An 18258-nucleotide genomic window follows, 5' to 3' on the forward strand; every position below is an offset into this window, starting at 1 on the left:
GGAAAAACCAAGAATAAAAAATACATAATAAATGGCTGAAATATTCAATTGTTTTGTGATTGTTTTGATTGTTTTGATTTGATTGACAACGTCGATTGAACGAGGGGAATTCGACCAAAACAAAAAGACAAAAAAACAAAAGAGGGTTAGGGTTAGGGTTAAGGTTTAAAATCCGAAAAACACTAAAACCCGAGAAACACAGACAAATAACAATAGTAAATAACAATGGGCAATTCTCAACAAATTTTTTTCTCTGAATGTTTTATTTTCTCCTTTTATTATTTGCTTTTTTTATTATTTTTTTTGGTTATTCTCATCAGTACTGTTTTTCGCAATATACAATGGGGGTACGGGAGAGGAAAAAAACAACAAAAACAAAAACAAAGAAACTCTTGTATAAATGCATTCCTCTAGACCAGGGCTTGTTCACAGATTTAGAGTTACTGTTCAGAAGTTGCGGCATGCTTTATTAGGGTTTTGTCTTTTTTCTGTTTCATTTGTTTGTTTCTTTTAGGTTTGTTTCTTTTTGCACTCCCTCCCTCTCTTTTTCCCCGTTCCTCCCTTTTTCATCCATAATACTGTTTCCATTCATTTGAAAGTGTCTGACAAAGAGATGAGCTTATTTTTATTCTATTCAGTAAAATAGTATGGCTCTTGCTTTGTAAAGACCCCGCGTGGAAGTTTGTTGGTCGTTGTTACATAAAGAATAGAATAAGAATAAAATATATCCACATAGCAGTGGTTCGATTTGTTGTTTTTTTTTTTTTGTTTTTGTTTTTGTTTTTTTGATAAAAGGAAAATGAATACTCAAGAGCAATGGGCTTTGAATACATTTGTGACACAGGATATATTAGGCACAGGGTCTTATTCACAGGTCGATTTAGCTAAATCAAAAATAACAGGAAAATTATATGCAATCAAATGTGTGCATAAATTACACCTAATCAGGAACAAAAAGGTTAAATATGCCTCTATTGAGAGAGATTCTATGCAAAAATTATTAAAGGCATTCCTTAAAAGTAATAGTACTAGTAGTAATATTTCTTATTTTGGTTGCGTAATATTGTTTGCCACATTACAAGATAAGGACTCATTATACTATATCATGGAATACCTTCCAAATGGCGATCTATTAAGGTATATTCAAGAAGACTCAACTAATGCTCAAAATGAATCCAGTATTGCTTATATTGGAGCACAATTAATTGACGTCATTAGATTTATCCAAAGTCATGGGATCATCCATAGAGACATTAAACCCGAAAATATACTTTTTACGGATAAATGGACAGTTAAGTTATCTGACTTCGGATCTGCTAAAATCTTGACTCCCCTAGATGATAAACATGATGAACATGACGATGATAGGAATGAAACTTATAATCTTCTGACCCGTTCAAACTCATTTGTAGGCACAGCAGAATATGTGACACCAGAATTATTGGCTTCAGGATACACTGATTATAGATGTGATTATTGGGCAGCAGCATGCATCTTTTATCAAATGAAATTTGGAATCCCACCGTTTAAGGATAAAACTGAGTATTTAACTTTTAAAAAAATCACAGACTGTGATATAAATGAAATTCTCTCGAATAGTCCAAATAATATATCATCGCAATTGACTGATCTGGTTAAAGGGGTTCTTAATAAAGATATAGGTCAAAGATTGAGTTTACATGATATTATAACACACCAATTCTTTAAAAACCATAACATAGATTTCACAAAACCAGAGACTGTATGGTCACCAAGACCTGATTTATTTAGATGAAAAATAAATAAATTATAAAAAAGAAAAAAAAAAAAAGATATGGATTTATAAAGCATATATATATATGTATTTCTTCACATGTCATATTGGTTCCAATTTTCTTTTCACATAATCTAAAACTATTAACCCTGTAGTGGTACTTGGTATTATGGCCATTGTGTTTCTGGTAAATCCTTTATATAGCCATAATATGAGTTGTGACACATTTTTCGAACCATATTTTCTTTTAATATACCGTAGTGTATTCACATATGAGTGCCAGTAGATGTGAGACACACTCAATAATTGACTATATGCATTTTGGGTTGAAGCTGAAACGGTTTCGGGTAAAGCCAATAAATCTAAAATCTCTAGCCGTTGAAAATGTATCTTTTGTATTTTACTTATAGGAAATTGAATACATTGTAACGTAAATGCAGCTGTAATCCCTGATATAAATGTAACAAAACTCTGTTTCCATTTATTATTTCTTGTCTGTTCAGTATCATCTCCCAAATTATGATTAACCTCATTTGACAATTGTAATTTCATCTTTTCAAATATACTAAAATAACAGCCAAATCCTAACATTTCCTTTATCACTGTCAGATTAAACCCCGCATAACATCCAACGATACCGATTTGTTTCCATTTGTTCCAACCATATATCCACAGATTAGCTATTCCATTACTTTTATCACTGATATAACCAGGTGATAAAAGTGCATCTGTGCGTGCTCGAACATATATGGCATCAATAGGCGTCGCCACTATAGTTTGTGCTATACCTGCAACACAACCAGTCTTGAAATACTCGAACCACGTAATATCCTCAGCAGGTTTGTTTGGAATTGCATGGATATATGTCGAATATAGCACAACACCTGTCAAAGAATTAACAAAGATTGGAGGAACAATAATCTTTGGTATAATTTTCCAGCCATATTTGTGTAGTGCTTGCTTAAGAATATACAATGATGATCTGTGATAAAATTTTTTCTTTTTGTTAATCCTGTTATTGTTCATTTCCTCTCTCACATAATGGTATATATCAAACCTTGGTGGTCGAAATAATTTGATCGGTGTTTTTAGATAGAATGAAGTTAATCTATATGTCAAAGAACGGCCTATAGCTGTAATAATCCCAATTGTGGACTCAGTTGACGAAGATGAGTGTGGTTCTTTTTGTCCCTGAACCATAGGATCCGTTGAATCATCATATATACGACTTATGTCTCCTACTATTTCATATTGTTGATGATGTTGTTTGATCGAGGGGCTATCGCATTCCTTTTCTTTGTCTCTTGACATGTACAGGACAGGATCATTTAATTAAATTTTTCTTTTTATGGATTAGATGGAAGCAAAGGTAGCAGAACACCAATGCTTGTTGGTATTTTTAACCAATATTATTATCCCTTCTCTATATAGTTTTGCCCTATTTTACATATTAAATTTGGATACATTTATGACCTGTAGGTATGGTTCTATCAACAGAATGTTTAAAACTTACGTAGATATAGCTAAATATTTACTGAAAATAATTTTTTTAGGGTAAGTAATTTTTTTTTATTTTTACATTTTTTTGCAAAAGTAAAAACAATCTGATAAACCCTGATTTACACATCAACAAAAATCATAAGATACTTGATATGTGTAACCTATAAAAACAGCATTTACCAAAGCTTATCATTATTGAATGGTTCTTTTACTTGTTTTCTTTTACAAAGCTTTTTTTTTATTTTTTAAATGTCTATAGCTTTCTATAGATATTACGGTTTGTACACCAGAACGCATTGTATGTTAATTAATCCTGGAGTCATGATTTGGTTAATCATAAAATGACAGTTTGTGTTTTCTGTAGATTTATATATATATAAAATCAGGAAACTGCGTAAAAAATCTTTTAAGATAGAAATAGGAAAATACATGTTAATTATCAAAGTGAAAATCTGGCTTTAGAAGTTCGATCTTTAAGAGTGTTGTTGCAAGGTATAAGTATATTTGGTATTGAAATAGGTATCTTAATATAGTATAGTGAAGTGGATACCGTATTTGGGCATAAGAGAAACCCGATATTTAGTATTTTTTTTTTTCATTATTTTTTTTGCATCTTTTGTTGTTTTTATAATTAACATAGTATTATATTATATTAATATTTTTTTTTTATTTCTTTATTCCAGATTTATGTAAAATCTCTCTTCGACTTATATCTCACAGTTTGAAATATACTAGAAATTCTAATATACCAACCTTTTTTTTCTTTTAGTAAGGATGCTTGATGCATTATAGGCTTAGCAAACTTTGTTTTAGAATATTGTCCAATAAAGAAAAACAGATGAGAGTCTCATCTATTTATAAAAAAAAAAGATTAGTCGCATTATAAAGATAGAGATTGTTGTATATGAATGAAGAAATAACAGAAAAAAGATAGAATCAACAACTTGAAACAACAAGAAGAAAAAGTAGGTGTAAGTGATAAGACACTTTATGATAAGGGAGGAGAAAACTGATTGGATAAACGTTTTGTTATGGTCACTTATACTAGAAGGAGTTAAGTAAATTATCATTCATGGAAGTTATAATTGTCTATTTTGTTAGAGTTTTTGTAACTTGCAAAATATTTATTTTTTTCACTAAAAGTATTTTCTAGAGAGTATAAGTATATAAAAATCTTTAATAAAAATGTTGAAGTTAATGAATATTTTTTTATTAATATTGTATAACTGAAGGATCTTCGTCTTTTTTATGAATGACAACTACCCCAAATGTCATCAAAAACATATCTTTTTTTATTTTGTTTTTGTTTTGTTTTCTTCCTTCTGGTCCTTGTTATATACAGTAATGTATATAAACTAAATGTTAATGAAGAATTACAGAAGGCAGATTCTTTTCTCAAAATTACTGCCCATTATATGTCTCTGAACCTTAATTAACTATCCAATTTAATATATTACCGGATTAACAATTTTATATCATAATAATTAATTAAATATTTTGATAAAATCTCATGAAATATTTTCAATAGCAGGTGACATTGTTAAACAGCCAGTACACAATCTTAAGTGGTGCAATAGCAATAGATGGTTAATTTCTCATAAAAAATCTTAGTAATGTTATCTTTCTTAAAAGTATGTTGTGTAACAAGATACCATTACCATTGAAATTGCATAAGATTCTAGCTGAATTTAGAATTATCTATTGTGTTCATCTGCCCCGTATTAATGTACTCTTGTTGCTGTGCCACCATAACCTATTGTCCTAAATGTTCTATGATCTTCGATTATATTATTGTAACTAATAATAAAGATATGGACTACTAATCCATTAATATATCAAGTTGAATAGTTGATAGAGTTCCAGAGTTGATAGAGTTCCAGAAAACATATAAAAGGACAACGTTTTCTGTAGATGGAACTATCTTCCGTCACTCCTCTCTTACACAAAATTTAAATATATTATATATAAAATAAATAACAAACAACCATCGAACATCGAATGCAGAATACAATAAGCAAATAATATAATTATATAAACTCGATATAGCCGTTAATATATAAGACTGTATTAATAATTTCATTACCGATTGTATCAATTATTGTTTCGATTATTAATAGATTATCCGTTTGATATTTCTACTGCTTCCCCAAATAATACAAAACTCTGATCACATTATATTACAACAAGATAATGTTATAGTTTGGACTTAGGACTAATTCTTTAACAGGACTATTGAACGAATAGTAAGGGCAATAACAAATATATAAGAACGTTATATATAGGAGAATTAAGGATTATTGCTTGTTTTTCTATTTATGTTTTTATACAATATATAGATTATTTACAAAAAACGGTTATGGAAGATGATCTTTTATCTCCAGAAAATGTTGTCTTTTTATGTGTTTTTTGGAGCTCGATTGATTATTCAGATTAGTACATTAATGATCTGACTGATTCAAACCCTAAAATTTATTACATTAATCTAGGTGCAGTAGTGGACCTCAATTCTCTAATCATGGTAATTATTATTCTATTCTATAACAGATAGCAGTTGTTGATGGGCGGTTAGTGTAGTGGTTATCATTCCACCCTTCCAAGGTGGAGACACGGGTTCGATTCTCGTACCGCTCATATTTTTGCAGGTCTTTTAACGTTAATACTTTGATCACATTGATAAGTATACAAAAACTGTAATGGAAGAAGACCTGCCATGTGTTATGGGCTTTTTTTGGGGTACAATATATGATAAATAATTACTGCTATTGTTCTTTAAACATGATAAATAGAATATACTATTCTGTATGAGGAAGATTTTTCTAGTCTAGATAATTAAGCTTAAATTTTATAAGTATGAAAAACACGGATGGCTATGTCGTAATTAGAATGGCATAAGTTACAGTAGCTAAAATAGGTTTAACAAATAAAGTGGCATGTTCATCTAAATATCTTGGTATAACTCGTTGTTTTATAATCTCTCTAAATGACTTGTCTTCTTACTATTGTAGAGAATAAACACTAGAGGTTCCAATGAATTAATTAGTTCACTAGAATATCACTGTGTTTGCAGATTAACAAATGGTTTAGACAGATATCATATTACGAAACAACAAAACAACATTACAAATTGTAGAAGTAACTTGATGTATATATACGTATAGTGTATAACTTTGTTTGTTTGTCTGTTTTATTTTAAAACAAAATCAATAATAAGTTTTTTCATTCAATTGGAAACAATTGATCAATAAAAATATTTGTCTAGATTGCTATTAGCTTTAGTAATTTGAATATATCCTACTTTCAATATTGGGTAAAAAGTTTACAACCTTATTTTCTTCTCATTTTAGCCTTGTACCATCTAATCATTCTTGGAGTAGAGTTTATTTTGAGTAGAAGTAAAAATAAATTTAATAATATCAGAAATTTGCTCGTTTGCTAAGAGTTAAAAAGAATAAATGAATGTAATTACGATTAATTGAAATAACTCTACCTCAAGTAAAAATTTAATATATCCTGTTCACAAATATACTGAGTAAGTCAAACAAAACCCAAAAAAACAAAAAACCTGAAAAATGTACTAATTTAATAGTGATAGGGGAAAATTGTATATCGTTTTCATTTTTCTCTATATTCTACCGTCATCGTCTATAAAATTTTCATTCTCTTCCATAAAGAGTTCTGTTTCAGAATTTGATTCTAATGTATCATCAGATAAGTCTTCCTCATTTAATATGTATGCAAATAATTTTCTTCCGTCAAAGTATCTTCTATTCATAATTTTGCAGCATGCTAACGCCCCATTCCTATCTGAGAAAGTGATATGAAATTCACCTTTATCTACATACATAGCATGAGAAATTATGGATCCAAAGGATTTGCACCCATCAACAAGGTCTACTTCAATTTCTTGGAGTTCATCAGTTTCTAGGTCTCGATATATATCAATCACATTAGCCAGCACCAACGTTTTCTCCTTCCTTGAATCAATGTTAGTATTTAGAATAATATCATTTGTTACCTTCCTTCTTTTATTTTGAACATCATCGTTGCCATCATTTACTTCATTATCTTGATTGGGAATTTCATTATTGTTTATAAACTTCTTGTCACTGAAATTGGCGTATTCAACTGACAATTGTTTACCTTTAAAATTATAACCATGCATCATTTCAATAGCTAATGTAGCATATTCTTTTCTACAATACACTACTAAAGCGTCTCCTTTAAGTTCTCCTTGGTCATTTGTATATAACTTACATTTTATTTTATCGTCTTTACTTCTTTCAATATCTCCAAATTTATTAAATTCATGCAGTAAATCATTACGCAAAGCATCAATCTCACAATCAATAGGTAAATTTGAAATATATACAGCTTTCAAGGAGATATTTGTACTCTGTTTATTGTCATTTTTGCTTTTGGAATTCTTCCAGTCAATCTTGGCTTCTTCACGTTTTCTTTTCCTTTCTTCTATGATGGCTTTTTTTTCACGTCTTAATTGTTCTTTAAGTTCTAATTCTTCTTCATCCATCAATATCAGCTCTGTCACTAAACCAACACAAGTAAAGAATATTAAATAGAGAATTGAATCCAGGTATCTTTGTTTTCTGGGTCTCTTGTTGTAGGAATGTCATGTAAACACATGCATATATTGGTGATCTTCTGACCATATATACTTGATTTTGAACTGTAATGAAGAAAGATTTTATTTTTCAATTCGGTTGTATAGTGAACGGTGTGCACAATAAGGCAAAACTGTCTTTAACTGTGAAAAAGTTCCATAATGAGCTATTGCCATATTTCACATAAATTACTATGGATAATTCTTTAACTTCAACAATATTTTATGGTAATTAAATATACAAGCACAATATTAATAAACAAAGCTTATTAATATAATTGTGTACATATATATATCTGTATGAGTAAATATACAAAAAGGGGTTGATAGAAAAACGGATATAAAAATATGTGAAATCAATATTTGTCAATGGATTAATAACTTAAAAGTGATAGTTTATCTTTTTTTATTTTGTGTAATGATCATTACATAAGGTTGTTAACTAAATCAGCACACAAAGTAGCATCTTCACCTCTACCTTGAGCCTTTAAAGCAATACCCTTTGAACTTTTAATCATCTTAACAACTAATGCAACCTTGGAACCATTAAAAACACTTTTCCCAAACAATTTCAAAGTATGAGAATTGGTGTCATTTGGAGCAAATTGGGTATTACTTACAGGTAGACAACTTGTGTTCAAGATTAACTTATCAGTAATTTCTTGTAAGGAAAGGTCTTCTTTGATATTGTATACAGCAACATCTTCACTAGGTAATTCAGCAAAGGTGTTTTCAAAATTACCAGTAAATGAGCTCTTGACATAGTCACCAGCAGTCAAATATATTGGATCAATTTCATATTCATCATCGAAACCTTCGTCATTTTCAAATGGTTCATTGGTTTCTGGATCTAACTCTCTAGTCGTAAAATGTAAGATATTTATAAAACCTTCCATTGCGAAGGCCTCGTCTTTCTTGTAGGCAACATAGCAAGCAGCTTCGGTATTTGGTAATAATCTATCAATTGGTAATGTGAATAGTTCCTCCAATTGGTTGTCTCCCTCTGAAGAACAAGCCACAGTAACTTTATCTAAAACGACGTTGGTCAATGTATTAGAAACATTGAATTGGAAGACTACATGATCTTTGAACAAATGTTTGACTGCATGGACCACAAATTCTGCTTCTGGTTCAGTCAATGGTATTGGTTTTGATGAATTTATTAAATTACCAAATTCTTTGAATTGTTCAATAGATAATAATTCATCAGCATATTTTGTTTCTAATAAATCTTCTTGATGTTCTTGAAGATTTGCACCTTGGTAAGTGTCATTATCAATTCTGTTATCTGTTTGTTTTGTTCCTGGTACAACAGCATCCTTTGTATTTTCGACATTATTGCCAACAGCTTGTTGTTGTTTTTTCTTCAATTTCATGGCTTTAACCTCATCTTCAGTGAATTTACGAATAGATGATACATCAAATGGAGTCTTGAATGAATCATCGTTTGCAGACATATAATTAGTTAACTTGTTTTCCAATGAGTTTAAGTCATAATAATATTTGGATTGAATTAATTGTTCAGCAACAAGACTGTGTTTATTTTCAGAAGCATCAATTAACTCCAATGCAATTGTGGCTCTATCTCTAACTTCATCATCCTGATCATTAGCAATTCTTCTTAAAAGACTGACAATGGAGTCTTTTAATGTTGGATCATTCTTGGTTAAAGCAAATTTAGATAATGAAATGACAGCAGCAGATCTAATAATGGAGTTTTCTAATACGACTCTGTTATAGATATGCCTAACGTATAAGGAAGGTTTAGATGTAAATGGACCTTCTTTACCTAGTAAATGTAAAACCCTGACTAATATTTCATTATATTCACAGTCTTCAATAAAGTCACATAAATTGTCAAGAACCAATTCTTTGGATTGTGGAATAAATGAAACAATATCAATGATTGCTTCAATGATGCTGTTTTTGAATTTCAAACCACCTTCACCATTTTTTAACACATCAATTAAAAATTTGACTATTGATTTCCACTCTTGTGGGAAATTTAAGGACAAAGTACGTACTGCATCAATAATAATAATCTTAAAATCATCAGAAACTTCATGAATGAATTTTGTTATAGTGGAGACTAAAGAAGAAATATTTTTAGCGTTACCAGTCTTTAACAAAGTGGTGATTGCATAAGTAGAAATATTTCTATTTGAATCATTAATTAATGATTCCAATTCTGGGTTACAAACCATAATCTTTTCTGGGTTATTAATAGAGATTCTATTTAATACTCTTAATGCAGCAAACCTGGTAGTAACACGTGGAACAGTCAACAAAGAACGTAGTGTGTTAATAGCAGAAATATACAATTCTTGTGAAACAAGATGACTGTTGTTGATTGAAAAAGAAGTAATCAATTTAGCAGTCTCTAATTGAACAGACTCATATTTGTTTGTTAACCAGTTATCTAATAAAGATTGGAATTGTGTGAATAACTGTGGGTCTCTATGAATCAAATCATTGACTAATTTGACTAACTGAACTTTAGCTAATTGATTTTTAAGAGTATTAGCTTCGGCAAATTGTCTAACAAGTTTTAATAAAGACATTTTATCATTTTTTTTTAATTGATAAACTAAACCTAATGCATGGTATTGAGAGATAAAAGTTGAATTTGGATAAAATTCACTATTATCCATTGAAGAGTGTGGAAACTGTTTTAAATCAACGATAGCCTCTTGTGCCTCATTAGAAAATCTCTTGATTGTAGTTTCAGAAATTGGCAGTAAATGGTAAGAAGTACACAAAGCTGCACTAGATACAGCAGGATGTTTGTTCACTACAGCACTCTTCAATAATCTTTCAGCGGAGAACGCAGTGGATTCGTCTAGCACATAAGTTAAAGATCTAATGGCGTTAGGTTTGACTAAATTGGACCCGTTTTGAATATCTTTCATAATGGAAGAAGTGGCCATAAGGACATCATCAGAAATACTGCTTAATTCTTTGATAGCAAGATAAACCATTTGTCTTAGTGAATCATCTTGGTGTTGGAATAATTTGGAGACAGAGAAAAATAACGCAGTAGCTTCGCTTTCAGGGAATGTTTCACCATTAGCTAATAACCTTAATAGACGAGAAATTAAGATACGACATCTCTTAGCATTTACAGGCAACTCATTGAACGTATTCATACAATCCTGATAGATTGTCATCTTATCAGACAATTCACCTGCTATTTGATTTTCTGATTTTTTATACGTTTTGGTAGACATGGTGTGGTCTGGACTGCCTGTTATTCAATCACAATTAAGTAACCAGATACTAATTTTGGTGTATTCCTGACTTCTTATTCTACCAGATAGATTACAATAAAGAGTACATGAATATATACCTTTGTGTTTTTTGCATATACGTAAATATATGCCTGGATATGTGATCATTCTTTTTTGGTTCTCTCCATCTTACATTTATTTTTCATAATAAAGTCCTTGAAATGTCGTGTGAAGTGATGATACCTTCAAATAATAAAGAACCATAAATAATATACATATATATACAGAGAGAAAGAAAGAGAGAGAAATAGATACGTTAGAGATGAGGTTTGATGGTTTTCTCCCACTATGGCTTAGTTGGTCTATACCATATATTTTTATATGTATTTGTTGTAACAAAAATTAGGATATTGATGGCTGAATTATTTTATAAATATATAAGGGATATAGATAGTAGGAAGAATACGAGGTATGATATGAGGGGATGAAGGATAAAAAGGATTATACATGTGTATCTCTATGTGTGTAATGTTTACTTGATTACTTATTTCGTTTATTTGTATTAAAATGCTGAGGTTCGTTAATCGTATAGGTGAATAGTACTTTTGTTAAAGAAAACTATTTATAATTAACTGATTCATGGATTTATTGATTATTGTGTCATTTGGGGTTGAGGTTGTTGTGGTTGCGGTAGAGGTATTTGTAGTTGGGATTGATGTTGCATCGGTTGTGGTGGTATACCATGTTGTTGTAATTGTGGCTGTGGTTGTGGTTGAATATCTTCATTCAGAGTTAGTAGTAATTGAGCTAAGCATCTTTTCGACCCAACATCATCTTTTAAAACCTCTGTGAATGTATTATCTCTTAATTTTTGTGGTAATACGACCTTCAATAATCTACGAGCCTCCAGATCATCACTTAACCTCAAATAACATCTGATGATATGTTTCAATAACCTACCCGGTGGTGTATGGACAGTTAAATGTTCTACCATATCTTTTAAGACGTTAGTGACAGCATAAAATCTCTCCAATGTAGCACAGACGTACTGCAATCCAATATCTGCCAATAAAATTTTTTGTAATATGAAGATAGCTACAGTTTTAGACAATTCAGATGACGATTCCATGATTCTTAGACAAAGGGGAACAATATCTGTTCTTAACAAGAAACTGATGACATCTTGTGAATCATTTTTTACTAGTGCACCAATTACACCAAGGGAAGTCAATCTTAAATATTCAAAGGTTCTTTGTCTTGAAGTTGTGTTTAGAAAGGGAAACAAAAATAATGGGATGTGCGCTTGTAAAAAGGAATGTTTGGTCTCTGGGTGTGAAGCCACACATTGTAGAAGTACCAAAGCGTTACAAACACGATTAGATAATTGATTCGAAAGTAAATTTGGTTGTAGCATTGGATAAACGGATATAATCTCAGATAGTAAGGAAGTCATTACACCAAACGAAGACCATAATACAATTGCTAGATCGTCAAATTGTTCTCTCTTACGACCTAGTTCTAAGAGAGCTTGTTCTTTTTGGGGGCCGTATGTTAATTGGCAGATCCAGTGATAAATATTTGGATCTTCCAAAGCATGCACAAAAGGTGTATTGTTATTAGCGTTATTAGTACTATTGTTGTTATTGTTGTTGTTGGTGTTGGTGTTAGTGTTAGCGTTGATGTTATGCGATTTTGTTTCAGGATTAGTTTGATTTGGAACAGTAGTAGTTGGGGCTATACCAGGTGGAGACATATTGGTTGTAGAAGTGTTAGCATTAGCGTTAGTATTAGCATTATTCATTAAAGTGCTTATAAGAATATTTTGACTAGAAGGGACATTGTTAGTGGCATTAGTACTAGTAGAAGCATTAGCCGTATTGACTGGAGCACCAGATGCTGTAGCAATCGTATTAGTTGTTTGATTGCTGGTTGTGGCTGTGGCTGTAGCTGTGGTTGTGGTTGTATTATTAGCCTGGTTGTTGGCAGTGGTAGAAGTGTAAACTGGATTATTAACAAACATCATTATGTATTACAATACTTTAATATTATGAGGAGATAAGGGGAAATGAGAAAACAAGTCAGTACTATTCTTATTTGAAGTATGGGTTTTTTTTAAAAACTTTGAGTCTAACCTCTTTCTTTTCCTATTCAATACTTTGTTTGTTTGTTTTTTTAGAAAAAGAAAAAATGAATAGGAGAGACCTTAAGTAGTACTAAATATCAATAGATACTTTTTTTTAAAGTTCTTCTTACTTCTTCGTTCTTCTTTCTTTCTTTCTTTCTTTTCTTTCTTGTCTTCAGTCCTTTCTCTTTTTCCTGTTTTGTTGGTGTCTCACTAGAAAGGATAAGTCTTGTTGATATTTTAAAATATTAATCGTTGAAAGGCTACTATTAGGCAGATGTACACATATATATACAGAGAGGGATAGAGTGTACATGTAAATCTGAAGTATGTAGCTCTCAGTTATGAATATTTTGTAGTTGTCTTTTCAATGCTATTTGTTATCACTTTTCGTCACCTCCATCTCCATCCCATCCCCACCCATTCTGCGTCTTAGAATGTTCCTTCCCAAAGGTTTTTAAAGATGGCTGGAAATTAGAGAGAAACTTCTGGTGCGGTTTGTCATGGAACACGAACAAGTCACGTGCTCTGTTTTCAGTTTTTTTTTTCTTTTTTTCAGAATTGCGGAAAAGTGGTGGGATTGAAAAATTCCGTCAAATCCGAAGAGAAGTCTATTTCCCTTACAAAAAAAAAAAAAGAACAATTGATGCTTATGAGGTTGAAGACGTAGTAAACATGCGTAATAGTCATAAATTATACACGTTACAGAGAATAGGTCATATGTGCATTGATAATATATTGTTGGTGCGAGTAGGAAAAGAGAAAAAGAGAGGGATTCTTATGGAATTGAAAAAGCTGTAGTTCTATTTTTTACTATTCGACTGTAGATGGGGGGTTTCTTTCCAGTCAGGCAATAGATACGTATAACAGAAAATGTTCCATATTGAGAAAATAAAAATTTAATTTATCCACCTTATGATCTTGCATTATTGCTTTGTTCACAATTTAAAAAAATCTTGATTTTTATGTTGAAGTAGAATGTTCTATAATAAAATAGATAGAACAATAAGATTTTAGCAGACATTAACGATAAATTGTTGAGTAATAATCGTTGAGAGGTCACCAAAAGTTATTGAGTTTGTTTATTAAATATCTTACCGTTCGTAGAGGAAAATGGCTCAATATTAACATATATAAAGCCAAGGATTTCATCATACATTATTTTTATCTTATTTACAATCTTTGTATATTATTATTTCTATGTTGTATATAGAGAAAGAAAGTGAAGAACTTTATTATAATTTTGTATACTAAATCTGTTTAATATAATATTGAGAATGTTTACTATATATCCAATGAATAAAGGCGCTCATTCTCAACATTTTATGTTTTTTTATGTTTGTTATGAATTTTTTGAAATTTATGTGGCTTTTTTCTTTTATTGTATTCATAGTGATGAAATTAGTGGTTGAAATAAGATGGATCTCTCATAAAATAAACAATTTATTTTAAAATGGTAAAACATAAAAACAAGACTATTTAAACTCTCCTGTGTAGAATTAAAAATATTATGTATACTAATATTTGCTGTGAAAAAGGATCAAGAAAGTATACACCATCAAAATAAAATGCCACACGGAGACAGTACTATACGAAAAGTGCCATGATAATTTATCAACAATGAAATAGCTTGCCAAGTTATGTTGATGCAAGGCTTCAATAACAAAAAATTCCACCAACATTCATTTTAAATTATTATAATAAGATAACATAAACTTACAATATAATATTGGTGGTATTATAAGGTGTTCTTGTATTACTTGCTCTATTCTGTTCCACATACTTAATACACATATATAACCGATATACATTATAACACATTTTATTTTAACTCTTCTTTTATATGCTATTATAAAAATTTTTCTGTCTTTTGAAACAAATTATTTAGTTTATAACATATGTCTCTAATCGCATTTCAACAAGTAACAATTATAAGCATGGAAAAATGCATTATCTGGTGTGTTCAAATGGAAATTTGTAAAATATGAAACATAAATAAACACTGTGATTCTTATATTAAAATATTCTTTTACAATTAGATGTCAACTTTTTTTTTTCTATCACTCTAGTATATATATATATATATACAGCTATACTTTATATAGTCTTATATATGATGCTTGTATTATTTAAAATGTGCGAGTAATAGTTTATAAAATATACAGATTATACTAAACACAATGTCGTAACAAAACAATGATCCTGAAATATGTGAAGAAGTTCCATAGTTAAAACTTTATCAAAATTCAGTAAAGAAAAAAAAATCAATTTCAATGTCAATGGATATTAACGAAGAAAGTAGATCGCTAAGGAATCAAATGAATGTTGCTGAATGCCATTTACATTGGCGAAAAGTAAAGGAGAGATAAGGAATTATGAATCAGTTAGTTATAAAATCTATATATCCAATGTGAAAACACTTTTTTTTTGAAAATGAACAGGCAAAAAAGAATGAGCAAAATAATAGTTCATCTTGTCTTTTTTCTTTCTTTTTTTAACATATTATTGAATTAGAAGGATAAATTTAAACAATTCACTGCTCACAATGGAGGCGTCTGACCTCTGAACCTACTGTATCTATCAAAAGTCAAGATTACAAAAAGCTACTTCCACACTCACTACAAAGAACAAGCAAATGAAACAAAATCACATTCCCCCTTTTTTAAGACACAGAGTACCGCCATATTACACCGCATTGCAGAAATTCAAACACCAGACCAACAAACTCCCCCCCCTGCTCTTATAAACAAGGTACACGACAAGAAAGATAACAAAAGAAAAAGAGAACCAAACAAGCTATATAAAATAAAGTAAAATGAAATAAAACAAAAAGATGGATCAGAAATTTGGGTATACTTGATACTTCAATGACATCTGAGTACATTAATAGATGCCAAAATTCAGACTGGTGCACAGCGTTTGTATCGTCATCTACACATCTTTCCATTATTATCATTATTCACAATATCTTGCTCTTCTTTCCTCCTTCTTACCCTTAAGGAAACAATAACAAATAAAGATATAAATTGGCCACGATACAACTATCATACGCCACATATACCTCAGCTCGATGGTCGTCATTCCCGGCGGCAGCTGACGGGAAAAAGCCCACACAAAAGCGACATTAAAAATTGGCAATATCGAAAATGTACCCTCCGTCTCTATTTATATAAAATTTTTTTCTTGAATTCTATATCTTTTTTTTTGCTGCAGAGATTTTATACAAAAAAAAAAACACAAGAAAAAATTGATTGATTGTGTTACCCGGACTATACCGTGTAAAATGATAACAGTATATTTACAGCTAGGGTTTATCCAATCCACCAAAAAAAAAAGTTGCATTAGGGTTAGGGTAATGTTTGAGCCATTCAAGCTGATCCATGTATTGATGACTCTACACGAAGTATCTGCTGTATCATAATATCAAATCTGTTATGTTATGATTTAGTTTTCGATCCTCAATGTTGATTAATTATTGATTAATATCTTACTTTGGCATGATATGGATGGATACAAATGTATTTTAGTTCTACACTTGTTGTCACCTGCTGACACCTCTCATAATCCCTTAACTTTATAGAGCGGGTCAGTTCAGTTAAAACAGGCAAAAAAAAGTAATAGAAAACACACACACATATATATATGCTTGCAACTCCGTATTAAGTAATTTCCATAACAATTAAAGGTAAATGATGTATGTAATCTATAAGTAATTGGGTATCAAATCTATATCTCTATAATGTATTTGTATATATATGTATATATATATTCTTGTTTTTATTCTTTTTTTTATTAACCCTAGAATCCATATTGTTTCATTATTTTCCCTAAAGACCAAGTCTTTTCACTTCTTTTCAAATTATTATTACTAGTATCACCTGTAGTTTCGAGGATATTATCCTTTAAAATGAATACTTTCTTCTTCTTCTTTAAATTATTGACCATATTGTACTCTCGTAATGGCTTATTTAGATCCTGTTGAGACAGTGGATTCACTAGCGTACTTGAACTACTGAGAGTAGACCATATAGAGTCCTCCCTTCCCAATTTATATAGTGATGAGCCAGAAGACACCTTGGGGTTCAATAGAGATTCCATAACTTCCAACAATTCGTCTTCTCGTATTATGACATTCCAATCCAGTAGTGACAGTAATTGTCGTTCCATCAGATTCACGTCTTGCAAAGTGAATAATCCATCCGTGTATTTTGTCCAATGTTTATTTAGTGGGGATGAATCATTGTGGTTTTTAGCACTCAGTATTAGACATGCAAGGAGGATTCTATGTCTACTCGAAGGCATCCCGGTGGCATGCGGTGGCAGTTTCAAACTCAAACGATTCAAATAACACAATGTCATTAGTAAGGTAGGTGTGTATACGTTGGTGTAATCTATTAATTTTATTATGAATTCACGCAAAGTGGGTAGTTTGTTTTTGGTTGTTATAGGTTCTGGGACCACAGAGATCACTGATTCTGTCTCATATACTAGCTGATCTATCATTTGATTGGTTATTTGGCTCTTCATCAACCTCTCCAATTTTATTTCATCAGACATTTTGTACTATAATAATATATAGTGTGTAACTATATTTTCTTCTCCAAATTGGTAATGGCAGGAATGTATCGCTTCTGGTGTACAGCCAACTTCTATAGACAACAGAACAAGCATAATATCTACATCCAAAAAAAAAACCATTCCTGAGTAGATTTGAATTGTATAAAATTTATATATACGTTTGATATATATTACATAACTGTAATGATATTTCCAAGAGTTGTTTTTTGAATCATTTATGTGTCATCTACATAAGTGAGGTGAAGGGATGGAATTGAAGAGTGGAAAAGATAGAAACGTCTCTTCCTGTCTTTAGTCTTCCTCATCCTAGTTACTATTCGTTGCTCTCACTCTCATTCTTCTTTTTCTTTTTCTTCTTACTATTATTGCTATTATTTATTATCACCAATCCAAAGGACACGAAAATGAGGTAATATACAACAGTAACAGTGATGAAAATAGCAGCAGTAATAGCAATAAG

General features: G+C 30.6%; 6 protein-coding genes and 1 non-coding gene across 7 annotated transcripts; 2 read left to right on the plus strand and 5 right to left on the minus strand.

Annotated features, from left to right (window-relative positions):
• Positions 1–799: 799 nt before the first annotated feature.
• Positions 800–1774, plus strand: PKH1 (serine/threonine protein kinase PKH1; the record flags this gene model as incomplete). The annotated part of the gene is made up of 1 exon (XM_064859014.1): positions 800–1774. One exon carries the CDS (start codon positions 800–802, stop codon positions 1772–1774), a length of 975 nt encoding a protein of 324 aa, XP_064714230.1.
• Positions 1775–1855: 81 nt separating this feature from the next.
• PWA37_002450 (uncharacterized protein) lies at positions 1856–3064 on the minus strand (the record flags this gene model as incomplete). Its single annotated transcript, XM_064859015.1, has 1 exon — positions 1856–3064. One exon carries the CDS (start codon positions 3062–3064, stop codon positions 1856–1858), a length of 1209 nt encoding a protein of 402 aa, XP_064714231.1.
• Positions 3065–5811: 2747 nt separating this feature from the next.
• On the plus strand, positions 5812–5885 carry PWA37_002451. Its single transcript has one exon. It is a non-coding gene; the product is annotated as a tRNA-Gly (tRNA).
• A 990-nt stretch (positions 5886–6875) lies between these two features.
• On the minus strand, positions 6876–7781 carry CUS2 (U2 snRNP complex subunit CUS2; the record flags this gene model as incomplete). Its single annotated transcript, XM_064859016.1, has 1 exon — positions 6876–7781. One exon carries the CDS (start codon positions 7779–7781, stop codon positions 6876–6878), a length of 906 nt encoding a protein of 301 aa, XP_064714232.1.
• A 515-nt stretch (positions 7782–8296) lies between these two features.
• On the minus strand, positions 8297–11098 carry SEC21 (coatomer subunit gamma; the record flags this gene model as incomplete). The annotated part of the gene is made up of 1 exon (XM_064859017.1): positions 8297–11098. One exon carries the CDS (start codon positions 11096–11098, stop codon positions 8297–8299), a length of 2802 nt encoding a protein of 933 aa, XP_064714233.1.
• Positions 11099–11750: 652 nt separating this feature from the next.
• CAF40 (CCR4-NOT core subunit CAF40) lies at positions 11751–13121 on the minus strand (the record flags this gene model as incomplete). The annotated part of the gene is made up of 1 exon (XM_064859018.1): positions 11751–13121. One exon carries the CDS (start codon positions 13119–13121, stop codon positions 11751–11753), a length of 1371 nt encoding a protein of 456 aa, XP_064714234.1.
• Positions 13122–17018: 3897 nt separating this feature from the next.
• On the minus strand, positions 17019–17777 carry PCL1 (Pcl1p; the record flags this gene model as incomplete). The annotated part of the gene is made up of 1 exon (XM_064859019.1): positions 17019–17777. The coding sequence occupies one exon, from the start codon at positions 17775–17777 to the stop codon at positions 17019–17021; it is 759 nt and encodes a 252-aa protein (XP_064714235.1).
• Positions 17778–18258: the final 481 nt, after the last annotated feature.

Source organism: Arxiozyma heterogenica, assembly GCF_036370985.1.
Source record: "Arxiozyma heterogenica strain weizmannii chromosome Unknown scaffold_20, whole genome shotgun sequence".
Classification (NCBI taxonomy): domain Eukaryota; kingdom Fungi; phylum Ascomycota; class Saccharomycetes; order Saccharomycetales; family Saccharomycetaceae; genus Arxiozyma; species Arxiozyma heterogenica.